This window comes from Empidonax traillii, unplaced genomic scaffold, assembly GCF_003031625.1.
Source record: "Empidonax traillii isolate 1590-97213 ecotype Southwest subspecies unplaced genomic scaffold, ASM303162v1 scaffold286:size1162393, whole genome shotgun sequence".
Taxonomy (NCBI): Eukaryota; Metazoa; Chordata; class Aves; order Passeriformes; family Tyrannidae; genus Empidonax; species Empidonax traillii.
Window position 1 is genome coordinate 155,628 of NW_020955479.1, and position 21,779 is coordinate 177,406.

Sequence of the window (21,779 nt, forward strand, 5' to 3'; positions counted from 1 at the left end):
TGTCGGATGCAAATGATGGACTGGAGCAAACCCTTTCCTTCCAGAAAGCACACTGTGCCAGTACCACACTCATGCACAACTGGGGGGATGAATGAGGTTGTACTTGACTGTGACCAGCAAGAATTTTGCCAGGAATCCTCCAAAACCCAGACTGTGTCCAACACATCGCCGGTGTTTGTTACAACACCTACAAACAGACATCAAAAATTGATAAATTCAGATGGGTAACTTTGTCCCTGTGGCGTCCTTGACCAGAGGGATGCACAGCACACTGAGCTGAAATCCAGATTATTGGGGAGAGAAGCGAGGCCAGCAATTGCCATGGCAGGGACGTGGCAGGGAAGCACACAAGTGTGGTGAACAGAAGGTGGAAAAAGGAAAAGAAATTAATAATGCCTTCCCATCTTTCTGCAGGTTCAGCTCAGTGCTCTAATACCCACTCTCCTTGACAGTTTTCTAACAGCTAAAGGGGAGAAAAGAAAGGGAAGAGGAAGCAAAATGTGCAGGCCCTGGTGGTGACAAGGCTACAGCTCTTTGAATGTCAGCTCTTCTCCCTGCTGCAGCATGAAAGGTCTCTGCTAAACCCAGCTTTGAGCTGATGTGGATGGATCAGGTACATGAAAGAGCAGGAGCCACAGCTTCTAGAGGCTGACAGCATGGTTGTGGATCAGGACTTCTGCCTTTTTCCTGTCAATGGGAGGGACTGAAGTCTAAATTTGGGTCTTTTTGCTGAAAGTCTTTATACAATCTTATTTTAAAGGGGAAAAAACCCTCAACAACAACAACAACAACAACAACAAAAGAGTCCTCTCTGGGAAGGGGGATTGAGCAGTGCAAGCTGCACTTAATTCTTTTAAATATCAGGATTACCTTTTTACTAAACCATTTCTGACCCCAGGAGTATGCAGCAGTCAGGTAAACCAGAAACCTCAGCTGGAAGGCTGGACTTGCAGTTTCTGGCAACAGGATAGTGGAAATCAGATAAACCAGCTTGTACCTTACCACCTTGCTGTGAATTAGCTCTGTCCTTGCATTTCACTGTTGCACAATCAATTTTCAGAATAAGGGCCTTTTACACGGCCAAAGGGTTTAATTCAACCCTGTAATAAATGGCCAGCTAACAATGGGCCAAACTCAGCTTGGATGTTGCTCTAGTTAATTAAGAAGAGTAGCAAAGGGGCTAATTTTGGCAAGGAGTGTTGAAGTGACTGCCTTCAGAGGCAGGGAAGAAAAACCCTTGCTTAGCTCACTGCATCCAGCTCTTCAAATGCAAATCAACCTGTCAACATCTGCATGCAGCCACCCAGGACAGCTGCAGAAAGGAGCTCCCTGCACCCAAAAGAAGGGCTGGGAATGTTTAGCTCCAAACAGCTATTTTGTAAAATAATTTCTAGTAAATAAGAATACATTTAAAGTGGTAAACTGAGCATCTGCTGCATGAAATGAATGGAGGACAGCATGTGAAAAGAAGCATATGTCAAGTATGCACTTCAGATGCATTGACTACTTGCCTCCAAAACAGAGAGAATTTAAACATATTTGCAGCAAACACCGGAAAAAAAAATTGCCTTTGCAACCCAAAGAAAAGCCTTGAATAACAGCTTGGCCATACCTTGCCTTTCCCGTGGTGGAAGAGAGCAGTTTGTTGGATTTCAGCTGCTGCCTGGCTTCTTTTCCCGAGGCACCCGTCAGGGATGCCAAGCCCAGGCGGCTTTTGTTGGGAGCAGACAATGTGCCTTTACCAGGACATTTAAAAACCCAGAAGCCAAGTCCCTGCTGGAGACAAATCCTACCAGATTTGGTTCATTGGAGGGAAGGCAGAAAAACACCCGTGTGCTTTTTACAGAGCACCTTATCTGCCAGTGTCGGAGACAGTGACATCCTTACTGGGGCCGATTCCATACAGCGGGAACCGTCTCCGGCCCTGGAAGGGCATTGCTGGGGACTCAATCTCTGCCTTCAGTGCACTGTAGCTCAGGGAAATTGCATTTCAGTGTTTCCTTGAGCCCATTATCCCCAGATAAAATCTCTGCTGACTTGACTGAAGCCCTTACTTTACAAAACAAGTACAGGGTAAAGCCCCTTCAGAGGAGGAGAGGTTGGATTTCAGCTCTAAGGGGTGAAACTCTTCTTTGCGAAGAATATTTGGTGGGAATGTTTTTCTCTCGCTTTCAGTATTGCAGGGGATAGGACAAGCTCTGATGTCCCTCCTTTTTGTGAGGGGTATAATGTCCCTATCAAACCTGGGGGGTGTGTGAGGTCTGTCTTACCTGCTGAGGCTTTGCTAAGATTTTGGTTACACAGCTGAATCTCATGGTGCATCCATCTCCTGAGGTCCCCTTAGGAGAGAGGGAAACCAGAATGGAAAAAAGCCACGAGCAGCTTCTGCAGAAACCCTTTTGCTATGATAATGTGGTATAATTAAATGGGACTCATAAATCCCAGAGTTATAAAAACCCATGGCTTGTAACAACACTTTTACTCATCTGTGGGTTTTCAGGCTGAATCAGGGCTGAGCAAAGAGTAAAGATCTTAGCTGACAGTGTTGGGCTTTGTCCTATTCACCTTGGCATCCTGTAGAATCTTACTGACACAAAGTGAGGGGAAAAAGGGGGGAAAAGCCTCTAGAAAACCCAGAAACCTGCCCAACACAACCATGGTTCACAGGGAGAACCTCAGAACGGAGACGTCTCTTCCTCTCCCTCCTTTGCCTGTGTTTGCTTCAATATTTTTTCCCCCTGATCCTGGGAATTGCAATCGCAGAGGAACCAAGAGCCGCCACTGTACTGGTGATGAACTGACATGGCCCAGCAGCGGGGCTGGGATTGAATCCCCTCGGCTTGCAGAGCAGCACAGTGTGCTATTGAGTGCGTGTCCACATGGCAACAGCGGTGGTGCTCCAAGAATTCCATTTCCACGGTGCCCCTGGGCCGTGCCTTGACACCTTCATTGTTCCAGGGTGAAATAAATAAAATTAAAAAAATAAAATAAAATAAAAAAAAAATAAAAATTTCAAGGGCAGTGTAAATGCAGTGCAAAATCCAGAAGGCTACAGAACAGGGTTGCCTAATGGTTAATTTAGAAAGGAACATATCATTAAAAACGTATGAAGGTGGCTACATATTGATGCTGTATAAATATTTAAAGGGATGCCTCTCGTAAGGGCAGAGTTCCAAGCTACACCTAAAATAACGTGTGTGAAAGAAAATTAAACGAATATTTCACCATTTGGACTTGTTTAATCTGCCTTGGAAAGGCTTTTTATGCCCAGCTACCGAGCATTAGTATGGGAAAGGATATCAGACAGAACTCATTTTTTGGTGTGATTCTACCAAAGTCAGCAGAGTTAAAGTGAAGATGATTTTTCTGGCCTTTTAAATAGAGTGTAATTTTCTCCATGGGTAGTTATTAAATGCTATTGAGAGCGATTGAGGCTGCTGTTGGAAGGGCTTTCTGGAGAGGTCACTCTGTCCCACGTGAATAACACCAGCGAGAAACCAGGAGGTTTGTAGTTTTTTACAACTTGAAGAGCTCCTGGAGGCTCTAACGCCACCACACGTCACTGCCTGACCCAAAGCTAAGAGCACACATCTATTCTGAGCTGAGATACCCTGGCCTGACATCCACTCCTACAGTATAAGAATTCTGCCCCTAGAAATGGCTTCACATCTTGGAGGGGGCATTGCAGAAGATATTCGTGTGGACATTCGGCCCCGTCTCCGTCAGAGGGGACGTGTTCCTTAAATTCACTTTCTGAGGCTCAAAGTGCTCCATCTTGACATTTTGGGGCTGTCAGGGTTTCTGTGCCTTTCACCAGCTCACCGGTCTGAGATGGCCATTCCCTGTCCTTTTTTCATCTGGGACTCAGATCCCTGTGCCCCTCTCTGCACAGGGATCAGACTGAAGGGTCCGAAAACGCCCAGTAAGGTACCTGCTGCACGTGCCCTCCCTTCACTCACATCTCCAGCACTGCTCTTTCAAGGCACCTGGGTTTTCTTTCTGCCCAAGGACCTGCCCTGTCTTCCAGAAATCCACCTCAGTCCTCAGGAAGAGCAGCACAGAAATTCGGATAGTGCAAAAATCGAGATAAATCTTGGCTCAAATGAGGGGGGGGCAAACCCAGAGAATTATTTAAGTGTTTTACAAAAAGCCTAACATCCTCTTGGGATGAAAATGAGAACACATGAGACCTCATAATTTATATATGTATTAACTTCCCACTGGTGAAATTAAAATGCAAAATAGTGTCTCTAAACAAAATTGTGGAGCTCTGTCCCTTGAGATAGTTAAAAAATGAAATGGGCAAAGCATCTACCAGGGGATCTGTTCTTACCCTTGGAGGACTTTGGGCTGGATCGTAGGTATTTTCTCTCTCTCTCTCTCACAGCCACAATGCTGAGCTCCAAGAAAGGATTTGCCTGTGCAATAACAGTGAAGCTCAGCAATAATTACCCATTGTGCTCTGTGATGAGCCGTCCCTTTGGTTCTTCAGTAACCCGTGCACCTGGACTCTAACTAAAACCAAATAATATGCACAGAAAACATTTTTATGTAAGAGGAGGTGAACATCACTAAAAATCAGAGAGCCTTTGTACGGCATGCCAAACTGCTGAAGCGAAAAAATGTCTTCAGTGAAAGGGCTCAGATGTGAGCATGTTTCAGTGCACAGCTCCAGGAAAAACTCTGATAATAAATGTGAGCTTGTTATCGTTGCTTTTCAGTGGGAAGTAAAGCCGGAAGCAGGGTCGTGCTGGCTAATTGAAGCTTACATTTTCATTCAAGCACTGCATTTTAATTATAAACTGGTGACACAAGTGTCACTTAGTTCTTGCCCTGTTTTAAGTGTGCCCACGTATAAAAAATATTTTCGGTTATTAATTTATTCTTGTGATCATATTCATTATCCTGCATTATGTCTACCAGGCACGTGTCTAATGACATGTTTGATACACGCTAATTCTCATGCCTCTTTTAATGCAGGGCTCACACAGACATTTTAGGCTGAGCACGGTGCCAGTTGGCCACCAACCCAGGTGCACATTAACGCTATAAAATCAGCGTTAGGAGCTCTGTACCCATATTCTGGGCAGCTGCAAGCACTTGCTCAGCCCTCCCCGGGGGCACGGCAGTCGTGCCAGAAAATGGGATAACCTGTGGGAGAGGCTGCATCCAGCACTGGAGCCTGGAATGCTGATGGCGAGGTCCTGGCTGCCCAGGCCTGGCCCTGCTCCTGAACCACTTGCCCTTGGTCCAGCTCCTCTGATCCTGCAGAGCTGAGCATGTTGGCTCCTCCTGTGGCCAAAGCCCTGGGTATAAGGCTTAGAATTCAGGTGGAAAATTTCTGGCCTGTTTTTCCCTCTCTAAGGGCTTTTGCTGCTGTGCCCACAGACTGTCTCCAGCTCTCGTTGCCCTTTATATACAGAAATTAAAACAAAATGAGGGAAAAGGTCACTGGGAATTGGCTACCAAGAGAAACCAAGTAAGTCATTAAAAATCAGACCAGGAGTACAAGTGAAAACAAGGGAAATATCCCTAGAAAGCAAGTCATGAGGGTAAATCTCTTTAAAGGACATGGGGTGGAAGAGGATAGCCATGTTTTCCCCCTCTTAATTTGCTACCAAACCATAAAGAGGATTCTATTTTAATGAGCACCACCGTAGCGGGACACTGCAAATGAATTGCTGGAGCGGCTATAATTCGCAGCGGTGCTGTGAACGCAGCCCCAGCATCATTCCTAAATACCACATGCTTTATTCCAGGCCTTGCATCTTTAAGGATCCCAAAGCACCTCGGAACCGTCTGCATTTGTCAGCGCTAAAGGCAAGGACAAGAGCGCAGCAAAACGTGAAGAGCGAAGGAGAAACGCTTCCCACCCTCTGGAGCAGACATCCAGTCTGCTGAGGAGACCCACGGGATGTTTAATCTCAAAATCAGCAGAGAGTGGCGTAGTTTTGGATAAATGTTTTTTTTTGGAAGCACCTAAGTAACCTAAACAGTGAAATTCGGTTGGCTCTCGATGCAACGTAAGCTTGGGCAGAGGTCACGAGCCCCAGCCTTTGGAAAGACGACTCGTTGCTGTGGAGAAGCTTTTGCTGACAGACAAAAACCTGTTTTCACAGCGGGCAGAGCTGGGGGGACGTGGACCAGCTCTGATCCAAACACAGGGTGGGCACATCCAAGCAGCTCCAAGCTTGAGCCAAGAAACCCAGCCTCTTGTTACGTTCATTGGCTTGGGTTCAGCTCATGCACAAAGGTGGTGGGGCTTTTGGACCTGAGCTGTTTGTGTCCCACTGGTCCATCTGGAAGAGGTTGGTCTGTCTTGCAAAGAGCACACTGGTGAACCCAAAATTGCTGTAATGGAAATAACTGACATCCTGCTGCTGGACAGCAGGAGGGTGAGGATACAGGCCCGACTGGTCAGGGTTAGCAACTCAGGTTGAAGAAGCCATTCCCAAACTGCTACTGAGCTCCCGGATTTATTAATTGATATTTTATCATGTCTAGGAGAGCTCTGCTTGACACTGACATTTCCAGACAGTTCCCCTAATAAAACCCAGCTGAAATCATTAATAACATTCCTGAGCTCTAATTGTACAGAATAAACTGCTGTCAGTCGGGGGGATGTCAGGTGGCAGAGCGGGACTAGGAGGTGCTAAATCTGGGAGGAAGCAGAGTCTGGGGCTGTCTCTTTGCACTGGAAATCGAGCCTCAGAAGTTTTGGTAGATTAACATCCATTTTGGGCTATTGACTTCACTGGCTCCAGTCACAGGGCTCTGTTCAGCGAATTCGACGGCTTTAACCCTGTCCACAACCCCCGTGGATAAAAATGTGCTGTGGCACAATGCGACTTGCTGTTTTATCAGCTGGCTAAAACCAGACTAACACACAGAGAAACCAAGCGTAGCTAATTTTGGATTAAAATATATGCAAGTATGTAAAGGAGCATTGCTGTGGTGTGCTTGAATTTAGAACATCCACTGGACAAAGACGATTAAAGCCCACTGTTGCCATTAGTGAGTCATACACGAAGGAGTATCGCTGACTTTCATATCTGGATACCTTTGAAGGCTCAGCCTAAATAGTCACAAGGTTAAGAGTCTGTTATTTCATTTGCTTGCAGGCAGCTGAACGCTGGGGGCCGAACTTTAAAAACCCCCAAGAGCGTGGCAATTCTCACAACAAAATCATCCAGTGTCTTGCTGTCACTGATAGTTGGTGAGCCACGAGATAGGTATGCACAGCTCTCAGACAGGTATAAGAAATAACTTATATTTTAGATTTGATTACATTTGGGCAATGTTCCTCTGGCGAGGTCCTATTTCAAGTCGTAATTGCAACATGTCATGGTTCCTTTTTAATGCCTTGCAGCAGCCATGGATAAACCGTGCCTCTGGGACGCAAGGAAGACAATAACAATCCCAACATTATTGAATGCTATATATTTGGACAGGAGAAAATATTTGGTCATCCATATTCTACACGAAAATTGCATTATTTAAAAAGTATAAATGGGAGAAAACTGATCTGAGAACCCCCGGCGGAGAATTGGCAATGACTTAAAAATGGTTATTAACTTAATCTGAAAAAAAAAACTCCTGGCAGCTCAGTAGGGGTGGTAATTCCTCCCGTGAACTGGGTCCCTCTCCCACTCCAACAGGGGATGCTGAATATCTCTGAAACATTTGGCATTATCAAGCTAACGGGACTGGCTAAGTGAGAAACATTCAAAGGGCAGAACTGAGTGGCACAATTCCAAAACAGCAATTAAAAGGCGGAATGCTCGAAAAAGAACAATAAAAAGAGGTTAATTTGTATCAGGGCTTGGCAACCGGCACAGGAAATACTGTAATTCCATAATGTGCTCTCCCTTCATCTGTCTCTTCCTATCGTGACTGTGTGTTTATGATGTATCATTCCTTCACATATAAGATTTGACAAGAAATGACTCAATTCCATTGAAGAAGAACTTACAGGGCTATTTGTAAAGCGAGCAGGAGGCTGGATAAATCCTGGGAAATAAGTCAGAGGCAGTAAGAAAAGAAAATCCAAACTCATACCTTTGGACAAGTATATTATTATACATCTTTCACTGACAGGATGGCACAGAGTGAAGATGCTCAAGATGCTCAAGAGTTAAGAAGACAAATTAAAAATCTTAAATTTCTACCTTGGGCAGTATCTATCAGTTTTCTAAAGAAAGATTATTGCACTGTCGTTGAAAGGTTAATTTCTGAGGTATCTTTTTAGGAGAAGGAAAGTTACAACATTTCAGCAAGGAGAGGGGAAAAGAGAAAGAGAACAAAGATGTTAAGACAACAAGATGCCACAGGAAGGAGGAGAAAGAGGGGCTGGACTATCTGCCAGGCTAAATCAAGAACTGCTTCAACACTTTCACTGCATTTGACTCACAGCATGCAACAACTGGCAAAAATGCCCCCAGATTCGAAGAGAAATCTCGATAAAGTCTGTCTAGGCTGGGCTATCCATCCTGCAGGCAGCTCGCCCAGAGGCTTACTATTTTGAGATAGCAGAGAGGCCACTTGTCATTAATATTATGATAAATCTCAATCTAGAGGAAGCCTGGACTGTTGCTGTGGTCCCCAGCATCTCTGTGTGCCCCTCAAAAGAGTCAAAACAACCACTCTGAAAGAAAAAGGTATGACCTGAAGGCCAGGAAAGAGCCACCTTCCATGCTAAAATGCTGAAGATAAAATGAGCTGATGTACTTTGGGAGTGGAGACAGATAACTAAAAGAAACAGCTATCTGGGAGTAGGAGAGGGGGGGACAAAATATATTGTGATTTAACTCATCAAAATATGCTGAAAAAGTGGGAGGCTTTAGAACAAGGCAGAAAATAGCACGAAGCTGTGCACAGCACTGGAGCCGTCTACTGAAAACATCCTTTTGTTCTCGAGTCATAAATGTGTATCAGCCTCTCAGACATATGGGCAGTTGTGCATTTATCCTGTTTATTTTACTACTCCTGTGCATCCTGCCTTGCCATCTGTTGGTAGGAATTTGGATGCTGAACCGTAAGTCTGCGACATAATAAATACCAGTAAACAGAGATCTAAAATGACGATAAGCACCAAGTAATGTTTGGAAGCAGGACCAGTTTTTCAGTTTGATAGTTTGATTTATTTCCTGAGATGAGTCTTGGCTCGGAAAAGAAGGACCAGCAGGAAAAGGTCCAATTGAAGGGACAGATCTACAATCCCTCCTCTTATATTGGCTTTATATTGGCATAATTCCACCGCCTTCCTAGAAAGCAGTTAAATTTACGTAGGTGGAGAATCAGACTTAATCCTGTCCCTCAAGGAAGACATGTTTAAACACCAAATATTGCATGTATAAAACATAAGTTGCAAGCAAAATGCTTCAAACCCAGTTAAAGCAGTGTTCGTGCATCTTCTCTGAGCTGGGCAGCCCTATCACCGTGTCCCAGTTTTTCCACATCTTCCTTTCCATTTTATTATTAGAATGAGAGAAAAGTGGGTGGGAAGAAAGCACAGTTATCCCTCCTAGTCAGGGGCAGAAAAATAAAGTAACTGGCCCCAGATCAAGCAGGAAACCTTCTGAAGCCCAGACTCACAAGCCCATCCATCCTCCTCCTCCCCCCTCTCCATTTTCAGTTTGGGGATACAGGAATCATAGAGAAATTGCTGCTCTTTGCCACACAAACCACAGAGACACCAACTAAATAGCTGAGAGGTGTTAATAAAGACTTCAAATTGCACTCAGTACCTAAGTACTCCTACCTCCTCAAAGGAATTAGAGATAAGATGAGATGAGATGAAAGCAGTACCTTTCCTCCCTATATTTTTTCTTTCTTTCCTGTGTTTCTGCAAAGATACCCAAGGCTACAGAATAAAGTTATCAGATACATCCATGCCCTTCTTCCCCAGTTTTTTTATGAGGTTCAGGTGTTCTGCACCTGGGAAGACTGACCAAAGCTACAGCTTGGACAGCACGACCTGAGCAGACCCTGACCCAGAGAATGGGACAGGACCCACGGGAGGAACAATCACTGTGTTGAAATCTCACAGGAACAAAAAACCACATTGTTGTATTCTCCTGTTTTACCAGTTTATACTGGTGGGGGTCAGCAGAGCTGCCAATCCCTGGCAAGGTGCAAGAGCCACCAGCTTCTGCCAGTATCTGAAGAGTCATAAAAGCCCACGGCAGAAGGTCAGTTAAAGGTAATGGCTCCTGGAAGAAGCCCAAAGACTACATTACATCATTGCAAAGGTCCTCACCAACCCCAAAATGACTTACTATGGCTCTGACAGATACTACCACAAACGCCATCTGTCAAATCCTTAGAATACACTGAATAATTATACACAAAATAGAAAAGCAACCACAGCACAACACACAGCCACAGGTATCCTGTTTGTACAGCCCAGCATCCCCTTGACTCCTCACAAAACACCTCTGAAACCTTCACAGAGCAATCCTGAAAGCGAGGTAAGATTAATATTCCCCACACTGCATCTTGCACAGATGAAGAAGCTTTACAGCTGGATTACAAATGTGCTTTCATTGGTTTCCAGCCTTCAGGGAGCATCGCTAATGCACACAAAGTCTTTGGGTTCTAAGTTTTGCACTGGGATATCTGACATGCTGAGAGCCACGAGAAAAAAAAAGCCAAAACCTCCGTGTAGCCTGATAGCTCCCTACTGGCTATATAGTAGATCGAGTTCAAGAAAGCAAATTAATTCATTAAAGTGACATATATTCAGTCAATTAGCTCCAGATCCCCCTTCCATAGAGCGTCTCGGGAAGAACGGATGTTTTGTGACATCAGTAGGGTCATTTGAGAGCCTCTGTTACAAATGTTCAAAGAGGTGCATTTAGGAGATCTATGCTTTTTTTTTTTTTTATAAATTTTATTTGAGAACAGATAACACCTTAACCCATCTCCTCCAGCACAACCATTCTGAGTATTTTAAAATATTTTCTACTACGGACAGTATTTCAAAGGGACTGAACTCTGCATCCACAAAGGCAGCTCCAAATGCAAAAACTCTCTCTGAAACAAGTGTAATGCTCTTGAAAAAAATTAACCTAAAAGGGCTGTTAAAAAACCCCCACACTCCATCAACTGCTGGCAAAACTGTGCTGCTTCAGCCCCTGTTGCAACGCTGACACTGGAGTGCTAAGCATTGCTTTTAAAAACAATGAGTAAAGCGCATGCACTTGCTCAGCAGCACATGTTTTACCAAGGAAACGGAGATGGCATGAGCAGGATGTACGGGAAGAAAGAATGAAGGCATGGGCTGAACCTCAGCAAGGTCCTCCTCTAATGGGTTTGTATTTGCTTTGAAAGATTCATGGATGAAAGTTCACCCTTCAGCAGTGCACAAAATACATATATATTGTCCTAGGAATAGGCTGTGCATCACAGAACAAGATTTTCACAGCAGAGACACCCATTTGTGTATTCTCCATTTGCAGCTTCTTTCCTTTCATAGTGCGAGCACAGGCCTGGAAAGATTGAAAAGACCAACCAACCCTTAACGTGCCTGTGGACACAACCTCCAAGGCAGGTCATGTCTGATATCAGAGTGATTTCACATTTGCTCTTCACCAAATAAAACTTTGGCCATTGCATTTGAATATAAAGCCGGCACTGTATTCAGTTTGTTACCAACAGCCCTGCTGCTGGGACTTCAGAGCTGTGCTGGGAGAATACTAAAGAATATTCATTCTCTTTGGACGAGCCATGAATCTGCAGCATTGATGGAGAGCAGCCTGCCTTTATTTGCTTGCCTCAAACATTTGTAGAGGCATTTTTATTTTGTTTTCAGGAGTATCCATGGCAGCGGCGCATGCGGGTGCTGCGGTTCCCCTGCTCGTGAGCTTTCACCCGAGCTGGGAGACCTGCAAATAACTGTGCAAGTGGGCATTCGTGCAAGTTTCTCAAGTCATAAATGATTTACTCCATCCTTCCTCCCACTTTACAAACGTTCCAGCCACCCAGTCAGGAGGGACACGTGGTTCCACGTGAATTAAATAGCCAATTGCACCACTCGAAACGTAAATGGCGGACAGGGAATACTAAAAGCAGCAGACACAATGGGTTCAAAGAGATTCAGACGCTGAAGTGTTTAATAAAATACTCTTTGAATAAATTTAAATTACAAGTACATTACTTGCTTTCCTATCTTGATGTCACAGAGCCTGCAGAGCGCTCTGTTGTGAGCTGTCCTATTAACCTGGGCACGATTGTGCACCAAGATAAGCAGTTTCAGTGGATAAAGTGGTGGTTTTAACTTTTTCTTTTTTTTTTTTCAAAGCCAAATATTATAACAGCAGATGCTCCTTGTGAATAAGATTGTGAGAGGCTCACAAAGCTGTGCTGCACATTCACCACAGGAATAGGGGCTGCTGGGAAATTAAGGTGGTTTAATCTCTCCTTCTCAGGTTAGGTTGACCACAAAACGATTATTCATTTGCTGTGTTTGCAAGACCCTGCTCTGCACCATCTTGACAGCTTGTGATAACAACCACAGCTCACATGTGGACACCAGGACAGAACAGCAGCCACCTGAAATGAGGCTGGATTGTTCCTGTTGTTAATTTGTGGGTTGGGGTGCAGGCTTCAGCTGTGGTGGCTGCATGGGGGCTCCACCAGAAACTCCTTACTCTGCTGACATTTTAACTTCAGCTGCCAGAACTGTGGTTATTGTAGATGCCTTGGACCCAGGAAACCAAAATCCAGCTTTGCCAGGGAGATCCTGGGCCACCTCACTGCAGAGGCTGAGCCAAGGAACATCCACTTCAGCTGTGTGCACATCCACACCAGGCTCTGTTTTAAACAAGGCAATTACCTGGGGTATGGCTTTTAAAAATCCACGCAGAAACGGTGCTGTTATTTAAAATCCACTCAATGAACCTCCTACCTCCACCTCTGGCAAACACACTAAGAGAACAAAATTGGGATTATACAGAAGAGAGTTTGACTGATGTATCATTAACGCTGCTTCTTGAGTGACTAAGCTCCATAGTAGTATCGACTACTAGTACTGAAACATGATTTCATCCCCAAGACAACTGCAGCTCCAAACAAAGATAATATGCTGGATCCTCTGGATCCTTAATCTGCATCACTCCAATCACTGTTACCATGCAAATCTCTTGTAAAATGCTGTTTCAAATTAAAAACCAGAAAAACACTGAGGAACACTTTAATAATTTAATTAGAAGGCTATTCTTTTCCATCCCGATTCAACAATTTTGTTTGGAATCCCCGGAACTGGGGAGACCGAACAGGTGACTGTTCAAAATCCAGCATACAGGTTGTTTTATGGATGTAGCTGAGAAACATTTGAATGGGAAATTTCAGTTGACCTGAAATTTGCTCAGCGAAATGCTTTATGTATGTCAGGAGCAATTTCAGAGGCTGCTTAAGGCATTTTCAGCTTCTGCACATTTGTGTGTCTTAGATTTGTCTTTCTGACATGAGTGAAATGGCAATTAAGACCATTAAAATAAATTAAGTAGGTTTTTATAATTTTTACTCCAAAACACAAGAAGAGTTCTAAAAATAGGGCTGAAGCCAGACCATTTAATCACATACAAACATCTGCAACTGAATTATTTTCCTGCTAGGTATGTCCTTGGAGTTGCAATATTATCCTGATATTACTAAAAGACCCAGCCACTCCGACTCAGCGAGGCTCTGAAATGATCAAGGGAGCGTTGTTTTAAATCAGCTTCTAGAAATGGTTTTACTATTACATGAAACAAAGGAGTGTTTCCATGTTGAAACCAAAGTCCCATGGTACGGTTTAAAACACAAATATTTTAATGTATCTATAGATTTTATCTTACAAAAGAGAACATACTGAAAAAGTAGGAGAGAACGTAGTCTCTGCTCCTCATCTCTGTGAACAGATGACAGCTTTCTCAAATTGTCCATTCTTAGCACATATTTGACAACTTTAAGATTTGCAACTTTATAATTTGATTATGAGCATTTGAATTTTGAGCAGAGCAGCTCGATTGCTGTTGGATGGATGGGTCCCATGAAAAGCCTTTTTATCCCACGAATTGTCAGGGATTTAAGCTTCACTCCTGGGTGCAATTTTTCACCAAATACCCTGGCAAATGCAACGTGCTCGGGGAGGCACCAGCACTGCCCAGTGCTGCGATGAGACTGGAGATGAGCCGCTTTACTGGGCACTGTTTTGGCGCTGCCCATTTCTCACAGCTCCCCTGACTTCTTGTCTTTTAAAACAAACTTCTGACTTAAGCCCAGTTGAAACCAAGGCAAAAATTCCACCAGTCAAAGCTGCATTTCGATTCTATGCATGATATTACTGGGAAACCACGCAGAAATCCTGACCCTGGGAAACTCAGGGATTTTTCCCGGAGATGACAGGCCCATTCTAGCCCAGCAAGCTCAGCAACTCCTGCAAGATGCAAACAAACTTGTTTTTCATGGAAAAGACATTAGGACAAGCTCAGTGAAGATCACAGGATGCAGTTCAAGTGGAGGAAGCTCAGCATCTCTCGAGCAAACTCAGGAGCTCTCAGATGCAAGCCCTTGTTTTCCAGGTGCTATAAAAGCCCATACTGAGAGTTAGATTCCCTTCAGGAGTCATAAAGCCAAGATTGTTATTACCCATAAACCTTCACATTTCAGTAATTTTTTTTCTCTTGATCATCTAAAAATATTTCCTTGTCCTACAGCTATCCTACGTATGCATACTATACAGGCAGCGAATCCAGCATTTTAGGAGAAAAATGTTACACTGTAGCCTTAAAATTGTTAGCAAAAGGAGAAGATGAGAACAGACGTGAGGATGAGGTGCTCCTACCACGCCACAGCCTTTTCTGGGGAGGAAAACCATTCTGAACACAGCTGCGACTCTGAACCAGAGCAGGGCTCGCCTGGGCTGCGCCGTCTGTCAGTTGGAATAAACCACAAACCCAGGCTGGCAAAGTTCACCTGTGCTCAGCTGGGCTGATGGAACTGGGTGCACAGCTCCCTGTCCACCAAGTGCAACACCGAGGGGAGAAAGACTCTGGGGTACCCCCACCCCCAGCAGCCACAAAGCAGCTCAGCAGAAGTGAAAAGCTTTCCTCCACACTCTCCTCCACACTTCTCCCATTCCTCCACACTCTCCCTTTCCTCCACACTCTCCTCCACAGTCTCCCTTTTCTCCAGCATCACAGAGGAATGGACCCAGCAGGTGAGGGGCTTCAGAGCCCCCGTGGCCACTGCCCCTTTCCTGGGGATGTGCTGGTTTCCCACGGTCAGAGCTCCCCGCTCTCGCCTGACAGATGTGGTTTCCCATCTGGGCTCCCCGATCTGGCTATGCCAAATCCTCCGTACACCCATGTGCTTCTTTGTCCCGGCAGTTACCGCCGCGCCTTCTCCACAACTCCATTTTTCAGAGCAGGAGCCACATGTTCGGCCTCTGCAGGGAGCGGGGTGTCCCTGCTGCCCCGCTCAGCCGCTGAAACACTCATCTTTTTCTTGTTAGCATCATTCAGCCTGACCCTTGAACCGTATTAAGTAACCTCGAGTCCACAATGAAGCACCTGAGCGGTGGCAACACCATCTTCACCTGGGCTCCCGGTGTGCGTGTCTGGCTAGACTGGGAGCAACCGGAGTTCCCGCTGTCCTGCCCGAGAGCTGTGGCCGAACCCCAAAGCCCCTGAAACCCAAGTCCCCGGGGGGCGCCAGCCCCGAAGCCTGCAGGGCTCAGATGCGCCCCGAAGCACCCAAACGCCCCGACCCCGCCAGGAGCCCCCCCAAAGCCCTGAAGCCCCGGCGATGGGCGCGGAGCGAGGTCGCCCCCCTGGGCAGCGCTCCCCTGGGCAGCGCTCCGCATCCCGCCGCCGGTTCCCATGGCAATGTCGGAGATGCCGGTTGCCACGGTAACGCCATCCTCCTCCTCGGCCGTGTCCGAGGCACCGGCGCGGCTCCAGCCCCGGCTCCGGCTCGGGCTTAGCCCGGCGGCTCCGGCTCGGGCTCGGGCTGGGCTCTGCCCGGCGGCTCCAGGAGCGCAGCCGGGTCCCCCCGGGAAGTTGCTCCCCCCCATCCCCGGCGCGGCCGCGGTACCTTCGAGGCAGCAGATCCTCCAGAGCCCCGAGTGCGTGAGATCGCCCCGCGCCTTCCGCGGCGGCCCCTGCGCCTCGTCCGTCGTGATGTTGGTGCCGTTGCAGATGTGGGCGCTGGAGTAGAGCCAGTAGTCGGTGCCGATGGCGATGGCCATGAGGCTGAAGGCGGCGAAGGCGCCCACCGTGGTCAGCAGCATCTGGACGCCACGGTCACACCACACCATGGTGCTTCATAGTCCCCGCACGGGCGCGGGGGGCCGCACGACACCGCCCGGCAGCCGCCGCCGCCCGCGGGAGGCTCCGAGTCACGGGGCGGGGGGCGGAGGCGGCGGCGGGGGCGCGGCGGGGGGACGGGCGGGCGGGGGGAGCCGCTCTCGCCGCCGCGGGGCCGGGCTCCGCCGCCAGCCGCGCCCCCGCGCACCGCCCCGGCCGCGGGGAGAGGCAGCGAGCGAGGGAGGGGCGGCCCGGCCGCGGGTACCGAGGGGACGGACCCTCCCGGCACCCCCGACGGGATGCTGGACGTAGCCCGGCACCCGGGTCCGCAACCCGAGCATCGCTCCGGTCCTTTGGTCTGGGCGGGCACGGAGCGCCCTGGCACGTCTGAAGTGTTCCATCCCCGGACGTGCTCAAGGCCAGGTTGGACGGGGCTCAGAGCAACCGGGGCTTGTGGAAGGTGTCCCTGCCCGCGGCAGGGGGTTGGAATGAAATGGTCTTTGAGGCCCTTTCCAGCCCAAAGCATTCTGTGATTCTGTGAAATTCAGAGGGGATGAAGGTGTGAGTGCTGGGCGAGTTTGGCTCTCGACCTGCAACTTGCCAGAGCCCAGCCAGGATTCTGTCTGCAGAGCAGGAAGGTGTTGCCCACCCAAGGGGTGCAAAGCTTTACACCTCCACTTCTCGCTCTCGGGTGGGTTCCACACCACTTCTGCTGCAGGGGCTGCCCTGGAAATCACCGTGGAAACGGTGCCAAGCACGGTGGGGATGAGGTGTCGCAGTTCCAAGAAGATGCCCACACTGCTGGGGAGCTACAGCAGAGCCAGCTAGGGGGGTTAGCCATGATTTCCTCCTGCAGCCTCACTCTGCGATTAGTTACACAAGGAGGTTGTAGGCAAGTATTTGGGTTGCTGGTTTTCTCCTTTTCGGAAGGGGATGGAGGGAATCCAGCACCTGAAAATATTTTCCTTTGGAAAAACCAAGGGGAGAAACATCGGCACCATTTTTGTCGCGCTATCCTGTCTTCCACCCCTCACTCTCATCACCGCGAGCTGACAAGCCGGTCCTGCCTCCACCTCATCCAACTGACAAGCCAGATGAATGGGAAGGCTTCCTGATCAGCTAATGCACTTGTGTGGAGGGAACGTGGCAGCACACCAGTTTTATGTATATGAATTAGGGAGTGGGAGGACAAGAGCTACAAACCTCGAGAAATACAGCGCTCTTGGAGCAGTGCGTGGATGGCTGCAGGTGCTTGTGTGACTCCACTGCTCAGCATACCAACGCAGGGAAGCTTTTCAGCTGCTCGTCCTTCTTTTTTTTTTTTTTTTTCCTCCAGAAAAAACTGGGAAAGCAAAAAAAAGCAAATACAAATTAAAAGCTGGTCTTTCATTTCGCAGAGGCCTCGGCAAACTGCTCAGACATGAAGCCTATAAACACAGAAGAGCTCCCAAGTTAGATGCTTGGTTTAAGCATGTAAATTATGCTCCTTTTTCTTTTTTTTTTTTCAGTTTTACTTTGTAGGTCTATCAGTGCCTTTGCAAAAATCACCTTCTAAATGAATGTCTCCATTAGGGAGGGAAGAATGAAATCAGGTAAACTCAGAGTGAAGCCTCGTTCAAAAAACCTGGATTGAGCATTTAAGTTTAATGAGGTTCAACAAACTTCTCATTTAAAATATATCTTTGTACCTCTGGGCTTCAGGGGTTTGGACAGAGTGGGAAAATGAGACACTGAAACAGCAGGAGAGAAGCTATTTCCATAGCTTTTTAAACCCATCGAGCCTTAATTAATATTATTTATTTGTATTACTGTATTGCCTGGGAGAGATGCTTATGGCTGTTTCTCCACAGTGAGGAGCAGAGGGAGGGGAAGGGCTGGGTGGGCTTTAACCAGGGCAGGGATCCCCCACGGCACAGAAATGTCCTCCCCCAGTGCTCCCGGCCCAGATGCACCACAAGAGACAGGACAAAGCAACCACAGGCTGGTCTGGTGGCTCCTCAGCAGCCTCCACCACCAGAAAGGGGACACACAACACCAGGGTTTCCACGGGCTCACAGCCACCAGCCCTGCAGCAACGCTCCTACTGACTGTGCAAGGTAACAGCACATTAACAGAATTTATTAATAAAATACCCTCTCCCTTCCCCTCCCATTTTTGCAAAGAAGATATCTGTTTCTGCTGCCTCAAGAGAAATAACTCAGGCTCCTGAAGGGTTACAGAGCAGCATCCGAGGCAGGCAATCATTTTGTGCCCAAGCTATCTCCTTTAGTTTAAAAATGTTCTCTATTCTTTTGAAATGCATGAAGTAGATTGTGGGAGAGCTAATATTATATTCCACTACTGAAAGCTGGTGGAGTATTTTACATTGATGTCTGGCTCTAGTGATTTTCTAAGGATTTTGAATTCATTAAATCCAACCATTGAATAATCTCCATTCGTGGCGGAAGGAAGGCAAAAGTGCTTATGCTCCTCAACAGCAAAAAAAAGCGTGTAGTCTTTTCTTAAACATGAAATCTGTCTGACCCTCTGGATGTAGTAAAGGCTGCCCACCATGTAACCTTTGATTTGCAGGCTTTGCTTCTGATACAGCCTCATAACGCTGCCATTGAATGTGGCAGCAGAGCACCCTTGGCAGGGTGTTTTGCACTGCAGTTGCCTCCTCCATCCTCAATCAGAATTAAGACTCAATTGTTCCGAGCTCAGACCAGGGACAGAAGCTCAGGACAATGAGAAGAGAAAGCCCCACAGCTTCTCCCTGTGATTTGGCATGACACCGTGCAAGGACGAGAGTCCAAACCCAGAAATAATTCCCACCCTGGAGAAACAGAAAGCTTGAAACAGAATTGTTTTGATTCCTTGACGTTGATGTTCGAAGCTTTAAATGAAATCTTGTGCCTGATCATTTTATTTCTGAACTGAAAAACAGTTACTTTGGAGACGAAACTTTGGCTTTCACTGAATTCAGTGAGAGCTGTCACTAATAAAATCCTGCCCCAGAGACACCACCAGCATCAGAAGAAAACTGCAAGATGTTACCATTGAGCATTGTTGCTGTTAAGTGTCAAACACATTGACTTGAACAGATTAGTGGTTTTAATTTTTTTTTTTTTTTTAATCTATCATCTAGAAAAAATAACACTAGAATTTCACTACAAGAAACTTTGGAAATTGCTCAAGAAGAACTCGAGAGAGTTCTTTCTTCAGAATGAAAATAATCACTTCAATTAAATAGAGCTTTTGATGTAGATACAGTCTAAGCATCATCAAAGCCCAGAACAGATATTTCATCCTCCCTTGTTCTTTCTCAGCTTTTAGCTATATGCATGTGAGAATGAATTTTGGCATCTAGGAATGTCCTAAAGCTACAGGGACATCTATATCATTGGAGATTGGCATCTCCTACAGGTCTTGGTGTCTTTCCTATCAAATTCGATGCTGGTATTGAGGGGGAAAAAAATCCTTAATGACTTCCTTCAGATTATGCTACATATGGAGAACTGGAGAAATGTTTCATGCATTTTGTACAGGGTTGGATAATCTCCTTTTGTCCACAGGGCAGTGGTGGGATTGGATTCAACTCACCAGATTAGCAGCAGAGCTTCAAATCTCCAGCCTGAGCAAAGTACCTCTTCAACAATCCTGAGCATGGCAGAAGGTATCAGTTATGTCACAGGTATGTTTAAGAAGGAGTACTACTAAAATTGTTCCTGGAACATGCACTTTGGATCAGGTTTTGAATATTATCATAACACCTACTGAACTACCTTAGGAGACCTTTGCAGAGGTGGATCCAAATGACTTGCTAAGCTCATAAATTCGGTGGCAAAACAAAGCTCAATTCTCTTTTTTTTTCTGTAGGCTGGTATAGTACCTGACTCCCAGACCCACTTATCCTTTTCTATTGCCATTCATCATGTGTTGCAAGGACATCATGTCTTTCACCTCTGAGGAGCCCACTCTGTGTGGAGGGTCTCCTTCCTCCAGCAAGGCTGGCAGAGAAGTCACCACCACAATTTCAGAGTGCTGAGTCTGGGAAAGGGTGAACTCGAATCTTGTTTGAGGCGTTACAAGGCTGAATTTCTTTTTTTAGTCCTTTAAAAGATCATCTGGAGGGAGGGTGAAGAGTTTCAGGTCGTCCTTCAGAGCTGAACAAACGGTCATCCTAAAGGGAAAATATCGCCGTGCCTTGCCACTTGAGGGACAACAGCTTGGCCTCGATTCTATTCTTCCTTTTAATATATTAAATATTCTTTGGCTTAGTCATGGGAAGCAAAGCAACACAACTGCTTTCTAATAAATAAAATGTGCTCAGAAGCAACTCTGAAGCCTTCCAGATAACTGCATTTCGCGTTTGCCAGGAAGCCAGATGCTGCTATTGGAAAAGTGGCTGCTAGGGTTTGTCATCTGAGCCTAGGAACTGATACCAGAGAATGATGTGATGAGACAGACCCGATGACAGCGCTGCTCTTTCTATAAATAATTTGAGGAAAACTTTTTTTCATTAAGTAAAAAGGAAAAGTATTTTTTTTTTGTCAGAGGCTTGCACAGCAAACCAGAAAATTAAAAAGGATGGGCATGCTGGGTTTGAATAGGGCCAACAAAGGAACACGATACACACAATTTATAGAAGAATATATAGCAGCTCTCACATATTTTACACTACACAGGCTATATTTTTCCCATAATACCAATAGTTATAAAACTCATTATCTTTTTGACAATGGAGAAACGGAATATTATTCCTTTACTTGCTTGATCATGTCAAATGTCAAAGCAAATTATGAATGCTTGTCCTTCAAACACTCAGCCCTCCTGATAAGATATTAAATATCAGTAGCATTCACATCCAGCTATAGAATGAACTAATATTACACACATCCCACAGATCTAAAGTTCACTGTGCCTGTTACCTGCCATGCCATTCCATCTCTCAAGTCCTGCTTCTTGTCCACATCTTAAGAATTGGGAAGTTCATTGCAGTGGCAAATGCCACATTAATGATCACCTGGAACATGAGTTCAATCCATGAGCAGGGGTTACTCCTGAGTTTAAAGTGTTAAAAAGGGCATGGGAGAAAGAACAATAAAAGCTTTGATTTTGCATCGTATTTCAAAGGATTTAGAGAGGCACTGTCCTGCTGAGACACTATGGAACCTTCTAGCACAAGGAACCTGCTAGAAGTGCAGCAAAAAAACTCATTCTCTTTTTTGACACAGGAGAAACAGATGTGCTGAGTGAAGGTTCATCCAGACAAGGCACTGCTGGAACGAGCTGGGCTCATTCTCAGGGCAGCATCCAGAGGGAAATACAAATTCTCCTTGGGAATACAGTACAATGAGGATGGGGGTGGAGAAAGGGGAAAATAAACGCTTGTGAGATTTTCTTGTTCCATCATCAGTCAGCTCTAAGAAATCATTCTGCACCTGTAAAAGCCCAGCAACAGGCTGTCTGTGCTGTACAAACAGACACAGAGCTGCTCCACACAAACGA

At 46.1% G+C, this 21,779-nt stretch overlaps 1 protein-coding gene across 1 annotated transcript in view; it reads right to left on the reverse strand.

The window, feature by feature from the left end:
• The window catches only part of CACNG4 (calcium voltage-gated channel auxiliary subunit gamma 4), a 43,002-nt gene extending 26,624 nt beyond the window's left edge, over positions 1–16,378 (reverse strand). Inside the window, exon 1 of the mRNA XM_027890370.1 lies at positions 16,078–16,378. Within this exon, the coding sequence (XP_027746171.1) occupies positions 16,078–16,300 (223 nt within the window). The 5' untranslated portion in view covers positions 16,301–16,378. The remainder of the gene's footprint in view (positions 1–16,077) is intronic.
• Between the last annotated feature and the right edge of the window lie 5,401 nt (positions 16,379–21,779).